This window comes from Equus caballus, chromosome 10 (genome assembly GCF_041296265.1).
Source record: "Equus caballus isolate H_3958 breed thoroughbred chromosome 10, TB-T2T, whole genome shotgun sequence".
NCBI lineage: Eukaryota > Metazoa > Chordata > Mammalia > Perissodactyla > Equidae > Equus > Equus caballus.
Window position 1 is genome coordinate 72,898,863 of NC_091693.1, and position 23,631 is coordinate 72,922,493.

A 23,631-nucleotide genomic window follows, 5' to 3' on the forward strand; every position below is an offset into this window, starting at 1 on the left:
TATGAGTTCATGTTAAGGAAAAAATCTTAATGTACGTACTCTTTGCTCTGCAACTAGATCCAGCATTTCTTATTACACTTTTGGCAAGGAATGCCTGATCATCTTCTTCCCCTGCTTGAAAATCCTGTTATCATTGACATCTTCTGTGTTTGTGACTCAATTCTTTATAAGGTAAGCTCTTTGGGATATCTTAAACATGAACCATATATTTATTTAAAGAGCATTCTATCTAAATTTTTGCATTATTTTTCAATAAATTTGTTGTTTCTGGGTGGAGATACACTACTAATTTTTTTTTCTGATGAGAAATCAAGCAGTTTAATAGTGTATGTATTTTAAGATAAGTTTACATTAAGTAAAACAGAATCAACTTCTGTTTACAGCTAAGAATGATTCTAATGTGACATACTCATACATGAAAACTTAGTTAATTTTTATTGACTGTTTTTAAGGTGTTTTCAGAGTAAATAACACAATGGCTTTTTCACAATATCAGTGTTTTGGGGAAAAGCAGAATTAAGCACTCTTACAGGATTAATAATTTTAAGATATTGGAAATCTCTAGCTTTAATGCATTAATGTCTAATTCTGTTCTCAAACTGAATAAAATTCTTCAAGTGTCTATAGAAGGATCATGAAGACTTCCTGAACAAAGATGAGCTGGTTAGCCTTCTAGCCAAGCATTTAGCTGGGCAGGAAGAGAAGTTAATTCCCTGACCTGCTTCCTAGTTAGAAGAGCAACAAGGCGCAAGCTGAGGGAGAAAACTGTATTGCAATCTGGGTATTTTAAAGTGAGTTCACCACATTTACTTGTTATATTGTCATAAGCAGAAACAAAAGCTTTCCTTTTAAAACATAATCTGAATTAGCAGGAAAACCCAAGCTGGAACCCTGTTAAGCATTTAGGAAATAAATCCTTCTAAGTTAGTTACTATGATTAGGTTCTTAGGTTTGCAGAGAAGTGAGGCAGAAACTAGATATACTCAGTCCAGAAGCAACTTTGCACACCAAGAACTTGTAGGTAGGCTTGAACCAGAAGGGGGGCGCCCATGTGTTCATCCTCTGTGATGAGTTCTCCCTCACCACGGGATAAGAGAATGGAGGCCTAAGTACGTATATTCTTTACCTTTAAAGTGAAAGTTGAAGAATGACAACAGAGAGAGAGGGTTGTCTCATTTTTCTGGGTTGAATAAGAATGTTGTTATTTAAAGAGAAAGTGTTGGTTTGTACTAACTGATTGTCTGCAATGTCTAAGCCTCAAGGAAATAACCAGAAGGGAGAAAGAAGGTGACTCCAAGAGAGGGTATAAGAAAAGACCTGGGGGTCATGCACACACATTTACCACCATCAGGGTAACACTGTCTGGACTGTCACTCACCACCTCCAAGAAATATCCTTAAAGCATTTTTTTTTCCAAATGGTCTATTTTTTTGAGTCCAACACGCAAAACTCCTGAGTTTAAGTACCTTTAAATAAATCAAATTTTCCCTTCTCGCCATAGACCCAGGGAGGCACAGTGAGCACTGTAAATAGAGCAGTGTAAAATGAGCTTCTGCAAGATTTTCAGCCCATCTCTAGAGAGTGGTTAGCTTTTAGTCCATAAAACAGAGCATGATTCCCAAGGCCAGTTCATTGGTAACCAACATACTGGGCGTATACAATGCTGTCTCCTGTTTTACCGTCTCATACACAAGGAATACATGTATGCTTTGCTGGTAGGCTACACAGGCCTTTATAAATTAGTGTCTACCCACATTTTGAAATATCTTCTCCTCTAGACCCCTTTGTCCTCTTCCCCAGGCTGGCCCACTCGGTTTATTAGCCAGCCTAGTGGATGAGCACGGCTCCTATCCTGTCCGCTCCCCACCTCCTTCATTTATCATAGTTTTTCCTGAGCTGGGATCAGCCAGCACTATCGAATTTCTTCTTTCTGCTGGTCCTCATTAAGGTCCTACCCATCTCACCCACATTTAGGGCACAGTCTAGCCCTCTGTTTTCAGTATTCCTTCTTTTATAACCATTAACTCTCTGTACTCAGTACATGAGTGTCACCTGCTTAATCTAGTATTGCATGTTCTCAGATCTCCCTCTCCCCTTGTCTTTTATGCACACACTCACAAACACACACAACTCACACGTACATTCATTTCACAGATAAAAATATAACTTTAAGAAATGAGTTAACATGTTATTCTCTAGAAAGCTAGGAATAAAAAGTAATTGATAAATAATGTGTCTTTCTATAGAAATACTAAGTAAGGATTTATGTTAACTCTCTTTTGCTGTGATTCAGGTTCTTACAGATGTACTAATTCCTGCAACAATGCAAGAAATGCCTGAAAGGTAGGTTCAGTCAATAAAATATGATAATTTCTTAGTATAGGGTTTAACTTTATACATTATACTAAGGGAAAACATTATACAGAAATTCATTCATTTACCAAGATTATTCTCTTGCTCCTTTCCCTTCGTATTAGCCGGAAGATATGTGCCTCAATCCTTATTTTCAAACCTCAATGAACAAAACCAATGGAACGATCCTGAAATCCTTTTAATTTGAGAGCTGCCCAAGTGAAAAATAAATATTTTAGTGTAGTTGACCTTCAAGGTACTGAGAAAGTTCTTCAGTGGAAACTGGCTAAAGGAAGATAAATGGGGATAATTGATGGAAAATAATCACAATAATAAAAACTATAAGGAAAATTATTTTATCTTTATTATTAACATTGGTCTTAATTGCAAAATCAGAAAGAAGCATAATGGAATTCCCACTTTCTTTTAACAAAGGAATAAGATCTCAAATTGAAACGATTCCTGAAGGTTCTTCACAGTCTTTTCTGATGGGAGAACAATAGAGACTTGGGGGAAAAAAAGCCAGATTGTTTTTTCTTTTTTAAAGATTTTATTTTTTCCTTTTTCTCCCCAAAGCCCCCCAGTACATAGTTGTATATTCTTTGTTGTGGGTCCTTCTAGTTGTGGCATGTGGGACGCTTCCTCAGCGTGGTTTAACGAGCAGTGCCATGTCTGCGCCCAGGATTCGAATCAATGAAACAGTGGGCCGCCTGCAGCGGAGTGTGAGAACTTAACCACTCGGCCACGGGGCCAGCCCCCCAGATTTTTTTTTTAAAACAAAGTCTAATGAAATAATGAAATTTATTTTAGTACCTTGGGGCCCAAATACATGTAGGGTGGACATAGTTGGTGCTCAATAAATACATGATGATTGATAAAACCAATTTTATTTTTGATTTATTTTTTCCTCCAGGTTGTTTTATTTACTTATATAATGGTTGGCATTGGCCTGCTCAATGATTTCTTTTAATTATCCATATGTAGTCTTTAAGCATTAATCTGAGCTCTGAATTAGATACACTTAACACTTTTATGTCACAGCAGAATGGCTGTGCTTATTTAGTGGCAGGCATCCAGCCACATGACTAAGAGTATTAGTACCTGATCTTTATTAAACACAATATTGGCTTTGAGACTTTACATAAATTATTTCACTTAATTCCTACAACCAGCCTGAAAGGGACTATTTATGTATTTATCTCTTAGGTATGAAAGTAGTTTATGATCACTGTAGGGAATGAAAAGCATGCATAAGTACATTTACAAACTCACTCAATCTCATTGCACTATTAATGTCTTAGGTTATTATCTCACAGACTTTTTTGTAGGAAAATCTATAAATACACATATTTCAAAAATGAAACTAGAGTATACTCATATAGGAACTAGAATATATTGCTATGGTAGAATACTATGAAAGTCTTTCCATGTCAACAAATATAGATCAACACTATCGTTCTAAACGATTGCATAGATTTCTAGCGTCTGAAAAATACTTAGTTTATTTAAGCAATTCCTTGTCATTGAACAATTGGAGTTTTGTAAACACAACTTGTCAGACTTTCCAAACTAGCTATTGTGATCCCAAATTCACAAATGAGGAATCTGGGAGCAGAAAGAAGTTAATTTGCCCAGAGTCAGCTAATTAGTCAGAAGCAGAACCTAGATTTTAATTGAAGTATGTTTAACTCCAAACTCTGCCTATTCTTTTTCTGTACCACATCACTGTTCCCAACATATACACTATTCCAATTATATTTGGATCTGTGTTTGAGATATGATATGTAGATTGTTGACTGATTTTTAAATTTTAGTATGTTTTCATAATATATATACAACCAATATTTGTACTTTTCTAAGTAGGGTCCTATAATTAATAAACATTTGATAATTTATCCCACAGTTATATTTTGATTACAAGACTATGTTACTAGAAACTGATATTAAATACCTGAAATGATGTCATATGGTCCCAATGTGATGTCTCTCAAGAAGCCAATATATGCGAAATCAAGTGCACACTTACATTTTTCCAGAAATATTTTATAGAAAATGATTGAATTATGAGTTTAATATTAATAATAAAGTATTACTTATTGAGCACTCTCTACATGCCAGGCTTTAACCTGAGCGCTTTCCAAGAATTATGTCATATAATCCTCATAATAATCCTATGACACAGATACTATTCTCTCTCTCTCTTTTTTGTGCTGAGGAAGATTAGCCCTGAGCTAACATCTGTTGCTAATCTTCCTGTTTTTTTTCCCCTTGAGGAAGATTAGCGTTGAGCTAATGTCTGTGTCAATCTTCCTCCAATTTATATGTGGGTTGCCACCACAACATGGCTGACAGTGGTGTAGGTCCATGCCTGGGATCTAAACCCGTGAACCTGGGCAGCTGAAGTGGAGTGCACTGAACTGAACCACTATGCCATGAGGCTGGACCCTGCTATTCTTATTCCCATTTAACAGATGAGGAAACTGGAGCTTGAGGAGATTGAATATTTTGACCAAGATGATAAATGGCAGACATAGGCTAGGTCTATCTGACTTCAAAGTCATGTTCTTGGAATCGTAGAAGACAGTATACCTCCATTAAACTACATTTATTTAATACGTGTTGAACAACTTAGCATTGAATACATAGTCGTTGTTGGTTTTTCTTGTAGCTTACTGGCTGACATAAGAAATTTTGCTAAAAATTGGGAACAGTGGGTTGTTTCATCCTTGGAAAACTTGCCAGAAGCTCTAACTGACAAGAAAATACCTATTGTGCGAAGATTTGTGTCTTCTCTGAAACGACAAACATCTTTCTTACATCTTGCTCAGGTATGTTGGTAAGGCGCGAGTGTTTGAGTCTCTGAATCGAAAATGAATCATCTGACAGCAAAGACTGAGGAACTTTCAGAGACTGGACACTAAGTAGACAACAATTAAATGGAATGTGAGATCCTAGAGTGAACGCTAGAACAGAAAAAGGATATTAGTGTAAAAATTGATGAAATTCGAATTATGCCTGCAGTTTAATTACTAGTGTTGTACTAATGTTAATTTCTTGATTTTGGTAATATATAAGCTTAGAGAAGATGATAGCGTTAGGAGAAGCTGGATAGAGAGCATATGGCGATGCTTCACACTATCTTTGCAATTTTTTGTAAATTTAAAATTTTTCCAAATAAGAAGTAAAAAGAAAATCCCTTCTGAATGCAATGTAAAATGTAAAACTCTTATTTATCACATGAATCCAATTAATAAAAATTAAGGTTGTAGCAAATGAACCTATGTGATATTTGATATTGCGAAACCCACAAACCCAAGACATTTTAAACTACCTACTATTTGGTTCTCTTACGTAGGGAGAAAAAAAGTGATTTTTAAATTAGGAATACATGTTTGTATATTGTTAAAATATACTCCCCCTCTCCTCAAATGATTGCTTGTTTTATGAAGGTTTCTAGCCCCCTAAATTTTTAAGGACTAGCTGAGGATAGTTCCAGATAAGAAACATAACATTGTGAAATCCTTATTTATGATGATAGATTAAAAAAAAGTCATCTTCTAAGTCCAAAAGTAGTTTTCAAAGCTTTAACAGAAATGATCATGACCATTAGCTATTACTTTAAAAATAAGAAAACAGTTATTTATGATACTTTTCCTTCAAGAAACTATTTCTCTAGAAGCTAAAAGTTTCCTTTAGATAGACCATCACTGATATAGTTTAGTGTCTTTTTTACTTTCTTTATGCAGATTGCCAGACCAGCTCTCTTTGACCAGCATGTCGTGAATTCTATGGTATCTGATATTGAAAAGGTTGACTTGAATAGTATTGGATCTCAGGCCCTTCTCACTATTTCGGGCAGCACAGACACTGAATCTGATATCTACACAGAACGTGAGTCTTCTCCCTTTGTTTAGAGCAGGGTTTCCTAACGTGGGTGCTATTGACATCTTGGGCTGGATAATTCTTTGATAGTGGGAGAGGCTGTCCTATGCCTTGTAGGATATTTAGCAACATCCCTGGCCTCTACCCACTAGATTCCAGTAGCAGCCTCCCCATAGGTGTGACAACCAAAAATGTTTCCAGACATTACCATTACATTATGTAACATTAATGTAATGTTTCCATTACGTTACTCGGACGCACATCTGTTTGAGAAACATTTTTAATAAAAATAATTTGTTCTCTATTTAAAAACAGTTGTACTTACTAATTATGGAAAATATTAAGAGGAAAATAAAAGTCCTCCATAAACTTATTGCCTAGAAATAACTAAAGTAGAAATAACCTGAAAATTATCAAAATGGTTTTTAAATTTTATGTTTTTTTTCAGTTTTATATTACATGTCTACAAATTTCCATGTGCTTTATGCTCTTGGCATCATATGGTATATGATGCATATCAAAATGATATCTCAACATGATACTGTTTTTCCAAGCAGAGACCCCCTGCTCAGACTGGACCATCTGACAGAACTTACCAGGCCAAAACACGTGACTAGACAACCAGGCACAATTTCCGAGGGCTAGCAGCCCACTATTTCTCCCTCCCTTTCTCTCCCAAAGGACAAAAAATTAAAATTAAAAAAAATGCAGCCACCTATAAGCCATAGCACAAATGACAGACTGTTCTCTGGCGACAGTCCAACCTCAGACCTTCTTTCTGTTTCCTGACATAAAATTATATTACTCTTTGAGATACCATAAACCTCAAACTCTTTAATAAAATGATAGTCCTAAACCGCCCCTTTAAATTTTACATAATAAGATGATAAAAGGTCATTCATGTGACTCAGTTCTGCAGTGCCGAATTTAATTTTTGCTAAAGATAAAGGATATCTCAGAAAGCAGGAAATCAAAAAATTTAGCTCACTTCACTCATTAGCTTTCAGCTACTCTGTTGCACTTAATGAAAGCGTTAGATTCAAAATGAATAATCAACTATATAGACAACCTACTCTTCCCCAGTATATAAACCTATATTTCGGGATATACCAAGATACATGTGCTTACGATTAAAATTTTGAAGAGTTAAGTACTAAGGATTTTTTGTTATTGTTCCCGGGATATGAAATTAATTCCTTTAACACACTTAATCTACCTATCTTTCCCTTTTATGCTATAAAATCATTAATAATTTCTAGTTTAAGATTTTTTTCTTTGATTCAAAGTAGAGTGTAATATTCTGCTTTCTTTTTTCTTTCTCTTTTACATGGTAGACGACTCTATCACGGTGTTCCAAGAACTGAAAGATCTCCTTAAGAAGAATGCCACTGTGGAGGCTTTTATTGAATGGCTGGATACCGTGGTAGAGCAGAGAGTTATTAAGGTACTTTTCAATAACAAATTCAAAAAATAAATAAATGCTAAACTGGCTGTAACTTCTTGTATGATGGTGGTAGGGGGGGTGACAGGCTGTGTATGAAAATGATCTGAAAAGCTTTTGAAGCCCTACAAAGAAGGCAGCCCAAATATCAAAACTAGGACTTTGTCAGACTTGAGAGCGTTGGGCGTATATTACATTCTATTTATCTTTTCTTGATGAAGGACTGCAAGACACTCTGCCTCCCGTCATCAATAAAGTTACAGCAGAGCGACTGTGAAAGATAAACTTGAAAACTGGAAAGATTCTGGCCCTTTTCTAAAAAGCAAGCCATCACAAGTGCTGAAAGAAAATACGGTTTTAAGTATTCACATTGTGAATTCCAGGAGCTCAGTATTTTGCGTTTTGTATGTGGTTTCTTCAACTCTTTCAGTTAACCTTGAAGTCATCCATCATGAAACAAGGCAATAAGAACAAATATATCCATCACTAGCTGGTGTTAGCCATGCCATATCAAGGAAACCAGTTCTAGTGTAGGGACTTTTTTTCTCCTGGAAGGAAAACAGATTATCATTCAAGACCGAAGAGTCAGTTAATCATTCACAGAAATATATAACCCTTCCTTCACACTTCACCTTCTGTTCTTTTTAAAGTTCTGTCAAAGGAAAATCAACAGATAAAATATTGTAAATTATTCCATTTTGTGGTACAATTTTATTAGGTAACAAACCATACAGAATAAAGATCTGTTAACCCGAAGAATGACAGCAAAGATGGACTCAAATTAAAATCCATGGATAGATCACTTTATTTGATGAAATAAATGACGTGTCAGCCATCTGTCCATTTGTCAAACAGTTTATCTATCTCTTGATTTTATGTAGGGTGCACGTAGTAAGGAGATGACAGATTTTACAGTTTCATTTTGTTCCTTTACTTTTAGACCAGCAAACAAAATGGAAGATCATTAAAGAAGAGGGCTCAAGACTTTCTGCTGAAGTGGAGCTTTTTTGGTGCTCGAGTAATGCATAATCTCACCTTGAACAATGCATCCAGTTTTGGTATCCTATGTGCTTTATAAAACTCTTCTTAAATGAATTACATCATTCATTCCCTAGTCATATTTCCTATCAGTTTTTAGACATGTGGCACCATCACTTCTCAAACCGTATCTGAATATCGAGCCAGTAAAACGGTAGTTATGAGCTTGGATTTGGGAGTCAGATCACGTGCAGTTAAATCCTCACACTGCTTCTGTCTGGTGTGGGCTTTACCCAAGCTAGGTGCTCACCATAGAAGGGAGAGAATATTCCTTTCATTGGGTTGTGTAGGCCTCTAATGAGATGATGTATATAAAGTGCATTGCCTGGCACCTGGTAAACACTTAAGGAATAGCAGCTATTATCATTACATTCCATCAGTGCTTGGATAAATTTTCTTTGTCAACAAGCAAATAAACAATAATTAATACATTATTTTCCAAAGGCACTATTCGTTGCAATATGGCAAATTTTGGTGTCTTTTCAGGGAACCCATGTAGCTTCACTCCAAGAATCAAAGAGCAAAAGACCTGCTCTCATGTTTCTGAACCATCTTTCATAATCTATCTGACTTATGAAAAAAAATTGAGTCCTCAGCTTTTTCAAAAATCCAATACTTTCTTTTTCCTCAAATTTCTGGGATTCTCAGTTTGTAGTTATAATGCTATTTCATGGACAGTACTTCTGGATTTAGTAGTTGCATTTCAAGAAATCTTCAGAAGATAAAATAGGTTGCAATCAATTAAATTGTTTTTATGTAATTTTCAATGGAGTTAGGTAAAATCAGTGAGCTTGTATTGAGGGCTCAACAAAATGTATTGTCTATTATTTGAAATATCTTGCTCATATTTAAGGTTTCTTAAACTATACAACATTGAAGCCTGACTTTATTGTGAAAAAAGACTTGTGTGGGGAAATCTGTTGAATAGTTAAAAGATGTTTAAGGTTTTCCAGGACATCCTCCACGTGAAAATTACTCTTTTGCTTTTATCAAATCAAAGAGCATTTTGTTCCAGGTTAGAAAGACATCTTCTAACCTGATACCTTTTCAGACTATGTTGGCCGTTGTCTAATTATTTAGTACAAAGTAAACAGAAATAGAGCAGAGTAGAGCTCATTCTCCCCGGGTTAAAGCTTATCACCCTGCAGTGTGTGCCCTCTTAAAGCATAAAGCGTGTCTCACTTTCATCCGTATTTTCCTTTGATGTAATTAGTGGCCAAAGAGCTGGCAGGACAGTACACACAGTGAGCTGGGCAGGCGGGACCCAGAAAGATTAGAGACCCAAGTTAAGCATGTTGGTCTTAGCAGGTCATTTAAAGTCCAACAAGTATTTGTTTATTTCGGTTGCTCCTTGTAAAGTGTTGCGAGATGGTCACAAAGATAACTTGACTTCTCTCTCTTTCTCTTTCCTTCTCTTTCTCTCCCTTATTTCTTCTCACAATGTCTTCTGCCCATTCCCCATCCATACGCAAGGTTCTTTCCATTTGATCCGAATGCTTCTCGATGAATACATTCTCCTGGCCATGGAGACCCAGTTTAATAATGACAAAGAGCAGGAGTTACAGAATTTATTGGACAAATATATGAAGAATTCAGGTAATTTAAAATATATATTGTGTTTTGCATATTGCTTTGTTTAAGAATTTATAAGCACACGTGTTAAGTGGGTTTATAACAGTCTCAGAGTTTTTCCCCAAACATGTCACTACGGTGACAGTATACTAGCACTATTCAAGCACTATTTTTACTTTCCTCCATTAAGATATAGAGTAGTCAAAGTACTTCACTGGAAACTCTGAAGGATACAAATCTATCTTCTTAACTTCTGGAGAATTTAGAGAAAATTGGAGAGGCGACTATAATACAAAAAATAACTGTAATTCAAGACAACAATTGTCGTATACCACATTATAAATGGTATAGAAATAAGTTCTATAGGGGTTTAGAGAAGGAAGGGGACACATCTAATTGGGATGTGACGGCTTGCATTTTGAGGACTGTTCACTCCAGAGTGGTTTATTTGGTGCCCCTCAGAACACACCTACACCCACAAATATACACTTCACAAAAACCAGCACCACTGCCAAGACTAAAGATCTGCCAGCCTCGTTTCCCGTGGACATTTCTCAGGAGTTTCCAGATTTATGACACAACTGTAAAACATTTTCAGTTTCTTTTACTAGGGTTTATCTACTAGGAGAATGATGTTAGCTTTTCCGTTTAAAAAAATCTTTCCAGATGCAAGTAAAGCTGCCTTCACGGCTTCTCCAAGTTCGTGTTTTCTGGCCAACCGTAATAAAGGGAGCACAGTTTCCAGTGACACTGTGAAGAATGAAAGCCATGTGGAAACGACCTATCTTCCTCTGTCATCCAGTCAACCTGGAGACTTCTCTGCTGCTCTGCCCCCATTCCCTGCTGGGAATACAGACAACCTGCCGCTCACAGGTATGCCGTGAAACAACCAAGAAAACCACTTTGGCTTCATTACATCTCACAGGGGCCTATTCCTTTGTTTTCTTAAAACTGGTAACCTACAGGCATTCCAAGAATTAAAAAAGCTTATCTTAACTGACATCATAAAGCTTTGTAATATTTTTGTGATTTTTCAGCATTCGTCATTCACATTTTTATCAATACCGTTATTAACATAGGTATCACACTTTGACGCACTCTCTTAGTTATATCAGAAGTACAAATAATCAGTTATCTTCATTTAGTGGAAGAAAAAATTAGATTGGATGTAATAAAATCCTTAAGATGCTTTGAGAGTCAAAAGATTGGGCTGCTTAATTATTTTTGGCTTTTGAGGAGACTTTATTTTTCCTTCACTAAAAAATGGATTTGGCCATTTTAGGATAACTCTGACAATAATTTCCCTCTTTGGTCTAGGGTCCCCTTTGTGTCAATCTGAAGGATTAGTGGCTTGAACTAACTCCTAGATAATGCTTTAAGTCTGCCTATAGCCTTATATCTTTTTAAAAATTCTTTTATATACATTAATTCATTGGACACACAGAATTTTAAACCTGGAAGGGCGTTATAGTTCAGGGACCTAATTCCACCAATGGAAAATCGGAGACCCAGGGAGTTCGTGGCATTCATAACTCATTGCTCATCAATGGTATTTGCACGATGTTTTGAATTGGCTGCTTCGAAGCTATGGTCATGTTGACATTATTGCCTTTTTCTCTTACCCTAAAAATCAAACCATTTAACATTCAGCTTGTTTTTTAATTATGCAGAAATGTGAACAGCAGACCTCCTCGCTCTTCCCAAGCTTGAATTCTAACCATCCTCGTACCGTGAAAGCATGAAGCCATCCCAGGCTTTCTTCTATAGCCGCTAACTCCAAAACTCTCCAATGCTGTGAAATATACATGTATCGTGATGGTGTTTTTTAAACTTATATTTTTGATGCTCCCCAGTTCTGTTATTTTTGGAGGGTAGGAATGAACTAAGTTGGAAAAAGATATGTTAATATGCCACCAGTGAATGCTCTGGTAATTTTTTTCCAGGTCAAATGGAACTGTCCCAGAACACTGGTCATCTGATGACACCACCCATTTCTCCAGCCATGGTGAACCGAGGAAGTGTCATTAACCAGGGGCCAATGGCAGGAAGACCCCCAAGTGTGGGTCCAGTACTGTCAGCCCCTTCACACTGCTCAACATACCCAGAGCCCATTTATCCTACTCTCCCTCAAGCCAACCACGACTTTTATGGGACCAACTCTAACTATCAGACTGTGTTTAGGGCACAGCCCCACCCCCCATCAGGACTCTATCCTCATCGCCCTGAGCATGGTCGATGCACGGCCTGGAGTGAACAGCAGCTTTCTAGAGACTTCTTCAGTGGCAGCTGTGCTGGGTCTCCATATAATTCTCGGCCACCTTCCAGCTATGGACCATCGCCACATGGCCAAGATTCGCACAGTATGCAGTTTTTAAACACAGGAAGCTTCAGTTTCCTGAGCAACACAGGGGCTGCCAGCTGCCAAGGAGCAACATTGCCTCCTAATTCACCTAATGGTATTGAAATGTTTAAAGAATTTTTCCTGGCTTTTGAGATGGCAATAAGACAGGATCAAACATTGAGTCCCACCTCTGCTGAGTGCCATGTCATCCCATGTAAAGCTTCTGAAGATCATGGAATCTTAGACATTTGGAGTTAATTTCTGCCACATACAAACATATCCCTACTTCTTGTGGCTTTCTTAAAGTTGCCCTTCTAAATGCCAGACTTGATGAAAAAAATATTATGTCAAAGCATATGTTTGAGACCAACCTTAATAGCCCCAAAGAAGAGTGTTCTGTCCTTTGAAAATAATTTTAGTGAATAATATTTCTTCCAAAAAGCTAGCAGCAGATCTTAAAGATTAGGACCAAAATAGTGCCCCTTGTCAAGTTGATAAAACTCTTGAAGTTAGGGAGTTGGAAAGATTGTGGCCTTCTCCAAGCACCAAAATATGCTCTGTGTGTATGCTGCTCTGATGCCTCTCTCCCAAGGGTAAGCCAGTGCTTCTCCCAGAAACAAGAATCTGTAAATAGAATTGGTATTTGACAAGTAGTGTAATCTTTGTGAGAGGCCAGAAGCGCTTTCTTTTCTTCATTGGCAGATCTTGTTAATTCAGATAAGGGAAAGAGGAGAGAGGTGTAGGCTTATATCTTAAAATTAATAATAGAATAACTCCTACGTATTTTTAAAAAAACAAAAACAGCATAGTGAACCATATCCATAGATAAGCACAAATCCAACTCTATAGTAAATGTGGAAATAAATGTGGATGTGAATATCATATTTACACTGTGATATCTTTAGGGCTCTGCCCTACCTTGTCCCTTTTTTCATACTTGGAATGTTCTTTGTAATAAGTTAATAGTACACTCTCAACACTTTCTGTTATAGGATACTATGGAAGCAATATAAACTACCCAGAGTCGCATCGACTTGGCTCCATGGTGAATCAACACGTTTCTGTCATCAGCAGTGTTCGCTCCTTGCCTCCCTACAGCGACATCCATGATCCACTTAACATTTTAGATGACAGTAGCAGAAAGCAGACGAGCTCGTTTTATGCAGACACATCACCTTCAGTTGCATGTCAAACTCCAGTAGTAGGTAAATTATTTCGGTCGTTCTTGAAAACGTTTTAAAAATTCTTAACCTCAGGTGGGCAGTATTATTTTGGAGGCTAACTATTGAGGTGAGCTGAGCACTCTTGTTCCTACAGATGATTTGTCACTTTGGATCTGAAGTTATATTTTTGTATCTGTTAGAAATAGTCTTACGGTTTCTCAGTATGTATGTCGCTGTGCAGCCTACTGCTAGATCTGTTATTCTTTCCAAAAAGAATAGTTGGCATCTATAATGTATGCAAAAAATTAATATAGCCTGTCAAATGCAGGCTAGAAGACTGGCAGTTTTATGATAGCCGTGATGATGTCTTTTTCTCACTCTGTCTTGTGCGCTGTTGGACCCAGGGGCAGTGCCAAGAGGTGTCTTTGGGCCCCATAATCTCCATCAGTACCCTAAAACCACTCTAAGTTTAAAAAATAGTGACTTGTGATGGAGGTTACCATCATTTTCTCAATTGTATGTAAAATGTGATTGGACATCTCTGTAGGAAACGTTGCTATTTTAATTCTTCTATAACCTCCAGTCTAAGCAAAAGTCAGCAAAATGGTGTGTTTGCCCTGAAGTCCCCTGGCATCTTCTTCCAACCACGTTACTGCCCCTAAGAAAATTCTGCAACTTGTACTAGATGCATCAGCAGCACCCAGCAAAGTGTCTGCCACACAGTAGTAATTCAATAAATCAGTGAGTTGAAAAAAGAGGCAAAAATATATTTTAGAAACAAATTTGTTTCAAAGAAGGCATTACAGAGCAAGTATATATCCATGAAAGTATCAAGCAGAGTGTTAATGCTTGTAAGAGATGGTTGGAATCTTCCAATGGAATTGATTTTAGACTAGCAATAAGTAAAAGGGCATTGTCACCCAACCAGAGCATAAGGGAAAGTAAGATAAATTCCATCTCTCCCCACTCAGTGTGCTTTTCCAATAATTCAATAGGAAGCACTTCTTCCCTTCCTGTGACCATCACAGATGCTCCCTGAGCGGAGTCCAGCAGCTCGTCTTGTGCTATCTGCAGATGGTCATTGCTTCTAGGTTACTCTAATGAAGCAGAAAATTCCACTTCAGGAAGTTTCCTCCCTGTGAGACTAAAATGTACCACGTTGCTATTGGTACTATTAGTTCTGTTTACTTGTAGAGATAGTGGAAGCTATGATGGAACATAGCTTGGGTGTAGGATGGATTCTAAGCTTTAGTTGTCAGGGCTGGCTTACAAGTAAATTGCAAAGATGGCGTCAGGGTGAAAAAGGGGACAGAATAAGTCAGTAAATAGTATAGGGGGAGTTAGGATCCACTATATGTTTCCTTAGTTATAAAGCCCAGTTTTTAGTGACAGGGAAGATGGTAGTTAGAAATTATCAATGAGAACACAGCAACCATAAATGCCGAAAGTGTAGGTTAGTAAGTCAGTTAGTCAAATTTTTTGAGAACCTACTGTGTGCCAAACTTCATTCTAGGTGTGAGGTTATGGTGGTGACTGGGCCACAGTCCCTGCCTGTATGAAGTTTATATTCTAGAAGGGAGAGATAAGGCAGTGAATATGTAAACAAATGAATTAAAAAGATAATTTCAGGGGCCAGCCCTGTGCCTGAGTGTTTAAAGTACCACACACTCCACTTCGATAGCTCAGGTTCATGGGTTCCATCTCAGGTGTCGACCTACTCCACTCATCAACCATGCTCTGGAAGCATCCCACCTACAAAATGGAGGAGGGTTGGCACAAATGTTAGCTCAGGGCTAATCTGCCTCAAGCAAAAAAAGAGGAGGATTGGCAACAAATGTTAGCTCAGGACGAATCTTCCTCACACACACACACAAAATGCAGATACTGTGAAGTCAGTTAAATAGGGTAAAATGACAGATAGTAATGGAGGAGCTACTTTAGGTGAGGTAGTTGGGAAAGGAATACTGAGGCAGAAACATTGGAGTTGAAAGCTGAGTGGTAAGAAGGAGGCAATGACGTAAAGGTCTGATGGTGGAGTTCCAGGCAGAAGAAATAGCAAGTGCACGGTCTCTGAAATGGAAACAAGTTTGGAAAATTCAACGAGCAGAAAGAAGGCCAGTGTGTTTTGAGCGTGGTGAATGAAGAAGAGGGCAGAGAAAAATAAGTCAGAAGGCGGAGACCAATTCACAAAGGGTGATATGAATCAGGGCAAGGAACTTGGATTTTGTTCTAAAAGTAATGGGATGTCATTGTAGCATTTGAGAAGAAGAGTGACAATTTGATGTATACTTCAGCAGGAATGACTCCTTTCTGCAGAGTGAGGGGGTGGAGCAAAGGTGAGGGTCATGAGACTAGTTAGGAGGCTGCTGTGTTGGTCCAGGTAAGAGAAGATGGTCGTTTGAACTACAATTGTAGAGACGCAGATGGAAAGAGGAGGTGGATTGGGGGTATATTTTAGTGATAAAGTTGTCTGCATTTAAGTTTGAAATTGAGTTTTCTTTGTGAAATGTGTAGAAGAATTTCTGTGAGAACAGTAAGGGGGAACTGGAAGAAAAGATAAAAATTATTCTAAGGAACCATACACACCCAAATTTAGTACAGATAAGTGTGCTAAATGCAAAAATAAATACGAGGCTTAAAGTAATTGGCGCTTGCAGAAACAAGAAACTGTAAATTTTCAATTACTGATTATATTTTCCCTTACAGCCTCCAGCTTGCAAACTCCAATTCCTTCCTCGTCATCCCAATGTATGTATGGAACTTCCAATCAATACTCAGCTCAAGAAAGCCTGGATTCCCATGGAGCAAATGGTAGAGAAATGGTGTCCTCTTTACCACCCATCAACACTGTGTTCATGGGAGCAGCAGCTGGAGGCACTTAAATCGACAATGTTGAGTGGGGGTTGAAACTTTTAAAATCTCTACTGCTCAAATATTATTAACTCAGATTGCCATCAGAGTAAAGAAAATGGAATACACAGTGGCAGGACATTGTTTTTCAAGTTACTGGTATGAAGCTGTGGACAACTCCAAAGTGAACGAAGATACTTGCAGAGTTTTCCTTGCACACAAATTGTTTAAAACGTGATCTCATTGTTAATCATAGTTTCAAACATTATCAAATGGAATCGGTGGAGCTTTAAAGATGCAAACATTTCAACTATGAAGATCTAATATTTCACTTTCTAATTTATTGAAAATCTGTATGCTGTTTCATCTTTGGTTTCTAAAAAAGAGAAAAGTTTATTTAATGCCTCTAAAATACCTTTAATTTATTAGGATCTCAGAATCATTGTTTACTATCCCTTATTTGACAAAAAGTCAAATGTATATGTTCTACCTCCTATGGAAATGTTTACAAGGTCAAGACTTAATTCAATTCAGCCTAGACCAAAGTTGCTTGACTTTCAATTCCTGTGCATTAGTTGATGATTTCTGTTACATAGCAGTATTCCAATTCTATGTAACTGAATGGAGATTATAAATGCTTTCTCTCTTTATTTAAAAAAGATAGAAATAAAGGAAATAAAATATGGAAATATTTTTAAAGGCTTGGTTGCTCTCAGGGCTGATACTGTTTCTGAAGAATGCTGGGGATTTACAGGCATAGCTCCTTTGAATATTGAATTAAAGAGTAAGAGCGGTTGGTTAAAACACCATAATTCAAGAATATTTTCATATCAAATCCATGCATATAAATATAAGGAAATTGTGACTTGTAGGCTGTTTGAGCTTTTCCAGATTGAGAACCAGTCTTTAATTGAGTACTTTGCTCTGAGAGTGAATGAGTGTTCAGGGATTATCTGGATGCAAACACAAATTCAAAAGTGAAGGATTCATTTCAAATTCATTATAAATTAGTACAATTTGATACACCATCTATCTGATTCCATTTCTTTTTCTTTTTCATATGTCTTAGCTGTAATGTCTGTTATAAGACTCATGGCCTATAATGGGAAACTTCCATTAACTTTACAGGCTTCTCCTATAGTTTCATGACAGGCCTTATAATGTTTGTATTAAGGATTGGGTTATGCTGTAAGCCCCAAATACCCATTATGCATCCTGATGTAATTTGGTCAAGTCAAACTGTGGAATTATTTTCAGCAAGCAATAAACAATTATTGTGGACTTGTTGGAGTGTTGCTCCCATTTGCTCAGTACTGTGCTCAGTTGTATGCAGCTTATGAGCTAATTAATTGAGCAGAAAAATTTTGCAACAGTAATAAATCATGAGAATTAGCAAACTGAATGTTCTATTCTTTGCTGTGGTAATCTTGCAAGAGCACAGAGTGAAATTAATAAGGGCTGGGACTGAAGTAGAAAACAAAACAGCTTAAATAAGTGTTTAGACATAAGTCTTGAAAATTAAGAACCAAATTTCTATTGCATAGTAATTAAGTGTATATTCAGCATCTATTTTGTGTCAGACACATTGGAAAAGACAAAGATGAAAGAGATGAAAATGAAAATACAAAGCTGAAAAAGACACTACCAATACCTTTAATAAGTTTTGATGCAGTCATGAAGGGGTGATGTGATGGGAAGTAGAAACTCACTGAAGAATTTTGAGTAAAAAGCAATGTAAGGAAAGTGACGTTTAGGGAACGTGTAGCGGCAGTTGGAGGGAGGAGGTGGACTGGATAGGAGAGGAATCAGCCTGAGAGTGGGCCATTTGGGAGGCTGGTTCTCTCATCCAGATGTCCAGCAGATGAGTGCGAGACTCCATGGAAGCAGAGTGAATGAGGAAGGGGAGAGAGAAAGAAGCACAAGCATCATTTCAAAGTAACACCATTTCAAAGAATACATTGAAGGATTGGTAACTGAGCAGATATAGGGAATAAAAAATGGAATATGTCAACAGTGGCTCTAAAGTTATCCTTAACCCTATTTGCAAAGCATTACAGTGCAAATAGTTGACCCAATGTTGATACTCACTTTGTAGATGAGGGGAAACGATCTGGAGCAGGGGAAATGTTCAGAAAACAAGTGAGCAGTGTCTCTGGGTTTCATGTGCATCTGACTGATGACCAGGTGGTAAATTTTGACATCAAGAAGACTAACTTGGTCTTTTCCCCTGGCAGTGGGACTTGAGTTTATCTCAATTAGATGTATAACAATGTTTCTCAGTGCAGGTGCTAGTGGCACTGTAGCAGGACAGTTCTTTGTTTTGCAGGACTATTCTGCATATTGCACAAGATTTAGTATTCCTGGCCCTCAAACACTGAATGCCAAAGCACCGCCCCTCCACCCCCCGGCCTTGTGACAACCCAAAACATCTACCACATTTCCAAATGCCCTTGGAGAGGCAGTGCCACTCCTGCACAAATTAAAGGTGACTGGATATTTGATTTTACCTAGAAGGAGCATGAGACACTTAATATCTCCCTGCCCTTCAGCTACACTCATCTTTTAAGAATTGTTTCCTTCATGGATCTAAAGACTGGATGCTCAAGGCATTTTCTATTATTCTTTAGGTTAATTTTAATATAGTTAAAGGATCTTGCCTAGATTTTTTTTATTGTTTCTGTTTTTAAAAGTAAATAAACCATTTTTCAAGTAATTTTTAGAAGTTATGGATTATCGTTATAAAGATGTGACCTGTGCAAGTTAATGCCTCTGTGAAATGCAAAATTAAGGATAGAAATAAAAAATGGTAGGTTTAGCTTGTAATAAAGATGTTCTAACAAGTTAATTGCAAACTACATCAGCACAGTGTTATTTCAGTGAATGGACATGATTTCCATTCTGTAATGCATGCATTTAAGAACAGTTGTATTAAGGATATTTCTATGAACATAAAAAATACTAGGTTTATAACTCAATTCTTAGGGTTCTATCTTTCAAAAGTTATGTCGGTTACTACAGATAAAAGACATAATGAAAAATGAAGGTTTCAATTAATCCAGTGGATTCTTAATACAATTCAGAGACCAAGAGCCTATTTTGTAACAACTTAAAGAAAAACTAAAACTCAGCTACATCATTAACATAGAATCACAGATCAAAAGTGATCTGGTTTATTTTCCTCTCTCCAGGTAGTGTTGTACTAGGAAAAGTGAAAGTCTCCTCAGCTGTATGTTCCTAAGTAGACTTTCGTGTCACAAAGGATTTCTTTTCATTTAAGCTAAATTCCAATTACAGTTGTGATGTAAAAATCTTTCTCTTTGCTTCTGCTTTGAGAGAGAAGAGTCCCTGAGACTCTTAAGGTCACCCATGTCAGGAGCCCATTTTGGTAACGGGAAGGGGGACATTTTTCAATGCCATGATGCCTAAAGGGAGCAGGTGCACTGGCATTTAGTGTCAGGACCAGGGATGTAAATATCCTCCAATGTGTGGGATAGATTTGCACAGTGAAGAATTGTCCCACTTCAAAAGCCAATAAAACTTCTACAGAAAAATGGAAGTAAACTAGTAGGCTGTGAGGTGATTGTCCCAAAACTTTGCCCAACAGTGGCATTCTATATTAAATAATATCTAACTAATCCAATCAGATCATCTCTTCAGGAACTGTGACTGTGAAACTCACATACACAGCCTAGAGAAACAAACAAGCAGAGGAGCAGGGCTAGAAGCAGAGAGAAAGAGTGAGAAGGAGAGTGAGAGAGAAGCTGAGTTGTGGGAGGGGTCGAACTGGCAGCGATAGGTGGGCCTCTCTAATGGGACACTGAGACGACAGGTCCCCAGACCTGTTGCAGAACACCACAGCCATGTCTGTGCCATCCTGACCAGTGAGGAACAATGCCCAATTCTCTGCCCACGTGAATTCACCCTTGGAGCCCTTGATGGACGCAGTCTCCGTTTAGCCACTCAGAGTACGGCTGCTTTGACTACACCACCAAGTCCACAACAGCAAGTGTTTTTTTCTTCTTCAGAAAATCTTGACAAACAGGAAATTAGAGATTCAGTGATCATGTTCTTGAACTACTGAATCTACGCTCATACAAATGCAGTTCACAAAAATAGGACAAAGAAATTGCCGCTTATTGAAAGTCAGGCCAGATAGTGCATTGACCTCCTCCTAAAAAAAGGAAAGAAAAAAATCTTTGAGATAAATGAATTCTGAACCTCCATCACAAAGTTCCAACTTTTTAAAAAGGCAAGAGGCAAATGAGAGTGATATGTCTAAACTCCCTGGAGTGGGATATTGCAAGTACTCAGATTTCTGTATCACAAGGAGTGAAATTAATGGTCATACAAGGCTCACAATATCAGCTATGAGCTCTTATAAGGCCTGGAGTAGTAAACTGTTCGTACTATATTTTGAAGGCAGATTTACAATCTGGAGTGAGTTATAGAAATTTAAACAAAAACCTTCCAGAAAAGTAAACAGTGGTGATTACGGCATACAGGACATTTTGTGCTTTGGGGAAGATAAGAAATGATGAATTTATATAAAAGGTTATTGTACTATCTCATTCAATTATTGAATTCTAAATTAAATCCTCAAGTTTGTAAATGGCCAAGATCACATGTCTGTTCCAAAAGCATACTGGTTAAATGAAAGGAAAATAAATTTCAGTTACTTCTTGATTATTGGCATTAGGAATGGCTGGAAAAAAATTGGTAGTTGTAAGTGGACTCCAACGCATAATTAGTCACTAATTTTGAGATATTTGATTACAAAATAAGGTTTTATCTCTGTTTGGATGGGTAAAAAGTTTTTCTATTAGTTTTCTAATATCAAAATCCTATAAAGAGTACTTAATTTTTTATTGACCTTTGATACATAATGCTATGGTAATGTTTCCTGTTATAAAAATAATCTGTTTTCTAGAATGACCAAAATAATTTACTTTATTTAGTTTATTGCAGCATCTAATCCAGCTGGAAAGATCTCTGATTTTTGCCCCAAATTTCTCTTCTAATGTCTATAATTTCAATCATATTCATGTAGATGCCTATGAGATGAAATTGACCTCTCACTAGTTTGACCCTTTTACTTGTCATATTAGAAGGTTCTAGTAAAACCCTCTGTGTCCATTCAATAGCATGGGAAGCCTTAGCATATATAATTATACCTGTAGAATACCTCTGGAATCCTGTTCCTATTAAAAACTTGATCTCGCTTTTTACAAATAGTTAATCGTAAGACTTAAAATTTATTAATTGCTTGAGTACTCTTAATGAAATGTCTTGGTAGTTAGTGTTCGTAGACTTGGTTAAGTTTTGTTAAGGAGTTAATGTGTTGAAAGTTCCAAGAGATGCTTCCTTTTATTTTACATCTTAACAAATATATCAGCACACACTGGTGAAAACAAGAGACAAGCTCCTTCCCCTCAGGGGGCTTACAGTTTATGAGGTAGGGCATACATTAAGCTAAACATTTACATGGTTGGTTACAATTAAGAAATAATTAATTGAAACTGTGAAAAGAAGTGAAGCCTACTAATAGAAATTACAAGAGTTGAGCTCATGGAGATGCATACAGAGCAGGGATGGAATGGGGAAAGCTGGTCAGGGAAACTTCTTGGAAGAGGTGAGATACTGAAGCAGGAAGAATAAGTGGGAAGTAGGTCATGTTGGGGAAGGAAGTTGGTGGGAGGAGTAAGCAGGCAGGACAAGAGCTCAGGACAGGAATCCACCATGTAAGGAACATATGACTGGAAGTAAAAGATGAAAAGATGTGGCAGAGAAAGGAGAGGTTGGAAGAGTGGCCAGAATGAGTCTAGAAAGATACTCCTGAGGCTTTCAAACTTTAATGATGATTGTAGTAATTTATTGATAAAACACGAAAACTCGGATGATTATGAAGAACTACAAAATATTAGAAGGGGGTTGGTAAGAATGCCAAGCTGAGATTTATATAAACTCTGAAATATTTACTTGATGATAACAGCACTACTCTTCTAGAATCTACTATTAAAAATAGCCTTGAAGCCTCTTTTCTGTGTTCTATGTCAACACATAATTAAGAAAATTAATCTCATGGTTTTCTTCATGAGGGTCTTATTTTGAGTCTCTAAAAGAATTATGGCTTCAGCCAATATAACATATTTTTACGGAATTCTCTATTCTTTTCCCACAAGTTTGATCCCATGCTTCCTCCCCTGAAAAAGGCAGTTAAATATCAGGAAAATTAAAAATATGTTAAGGCTTTTCAGAGGCATTTTTCTGTAATGTTGAGGTGATTAACTTTAACCCTAAAGTTGAAGGGAAGGTGAAAGGTGAAGAGAAGTTCAGAACCAAGATTTCTCAGTGCGATGCGGTGACCTTACCTCTTTTCTTAAAATAGTTGTCGTTGAATCTCCAAGTAAGAATTGGGTGAGGACCACATTCACGAAAGTGAAAAATTAACTACTCAATATGATACCTGCTCTAAAGTAAAGAGAAACCATTGTTTTTATTAGTTAAAAACAAGGGTCATGTTCTTTCCAATCAATAGTTAGAATGAGAGTCAGAGATTGACAGCCTTCAACATCTTTAAACATACGGAGACAAATATGAGCTTCATGGGCAGTTTGTTAATCAAGTTTTGTCATTTAACTTTGTGTACTTTAGCTTATTAATGCTTTACACGTGACCTCTATGGCAAATAAAGCCATTTCCATATTTTATATTTCAAAGTGGCAAGATTTCTTGCCTTAAATTTGAGGGGTAATATATTTGTACTATTTGCTATTCCTTCTCCTCACGCACATACTGTTTTTCACTCATTACTCAATGTCTAGATACCTCTACAATTTATAATATTCATTTCAAGTCGCTGCTCCTCACAAAAACTTCACCTAGAAAATGCGCCTGAAGATGGTACCTGTTTTGTTTTCACAGGAAGCTGAGTATTCACTTGCCTGGAGGGTTAGAGGCACTTGGACGACAAACTAGCAGAGACAGCCCTCTGA

At 37.2% G+C, this 23,631-nt stretch overlaps 1 protein-coding gene across 1 annotated transcript in view; it reads left to right on the forward strand.

Annotated features, from left to right (window-relative positions):
- RFX6 (regulatory factor X6) overlaps positions 1-17,918 on the forward strand; it is a 59,188-nt gene extending 41,270 nt beyond the window's left edge. Inside the window, exons 9-19 of the mRNA XM_023651571.2 lie at positions 58-171; positions 2,294-2,343; positions 5,021-5,180; positions 6,099-6,243; positions 7,569-7,678; positions 8,616-8,733; positions 10,187-10,309; positions 10,952-11,158; positions 12,229-12,741; positions 13,619-13,831; positions 16,496-17,918. Of these exons, the coding sequence (XP_023507339.2) occupies positions 58-171; positions 2,294-2,343; positions 5,021-5,180; positions 6,099-6,243; positions 7,569-7,678; positions 8,616-8,733; positions 10,187-10,309; positions 10,952-11,158; positions 12,229-12,741; positions 13,619-13,831; positions 16,496-16,671 (1,929 nt within the window). The 3' untranslated portion in view covers positions 16,672-17,918. The remainder of the gene's footprint in view (positions 1-57; positions 172-2,293; positions 2,344-5,020; positions 5,181-6,098; positions 6,244-7,568; positions 7,679-8,615; positions 8,734-10,186; positions 10,310-10,951; positions 11,159-12,228; positions 12,742-13,618; positions 13,832-16,495) is intronic.
- The last annotated feature ends 5,713 nt before the right edge of the window (positions 17,919-23,631 follow it).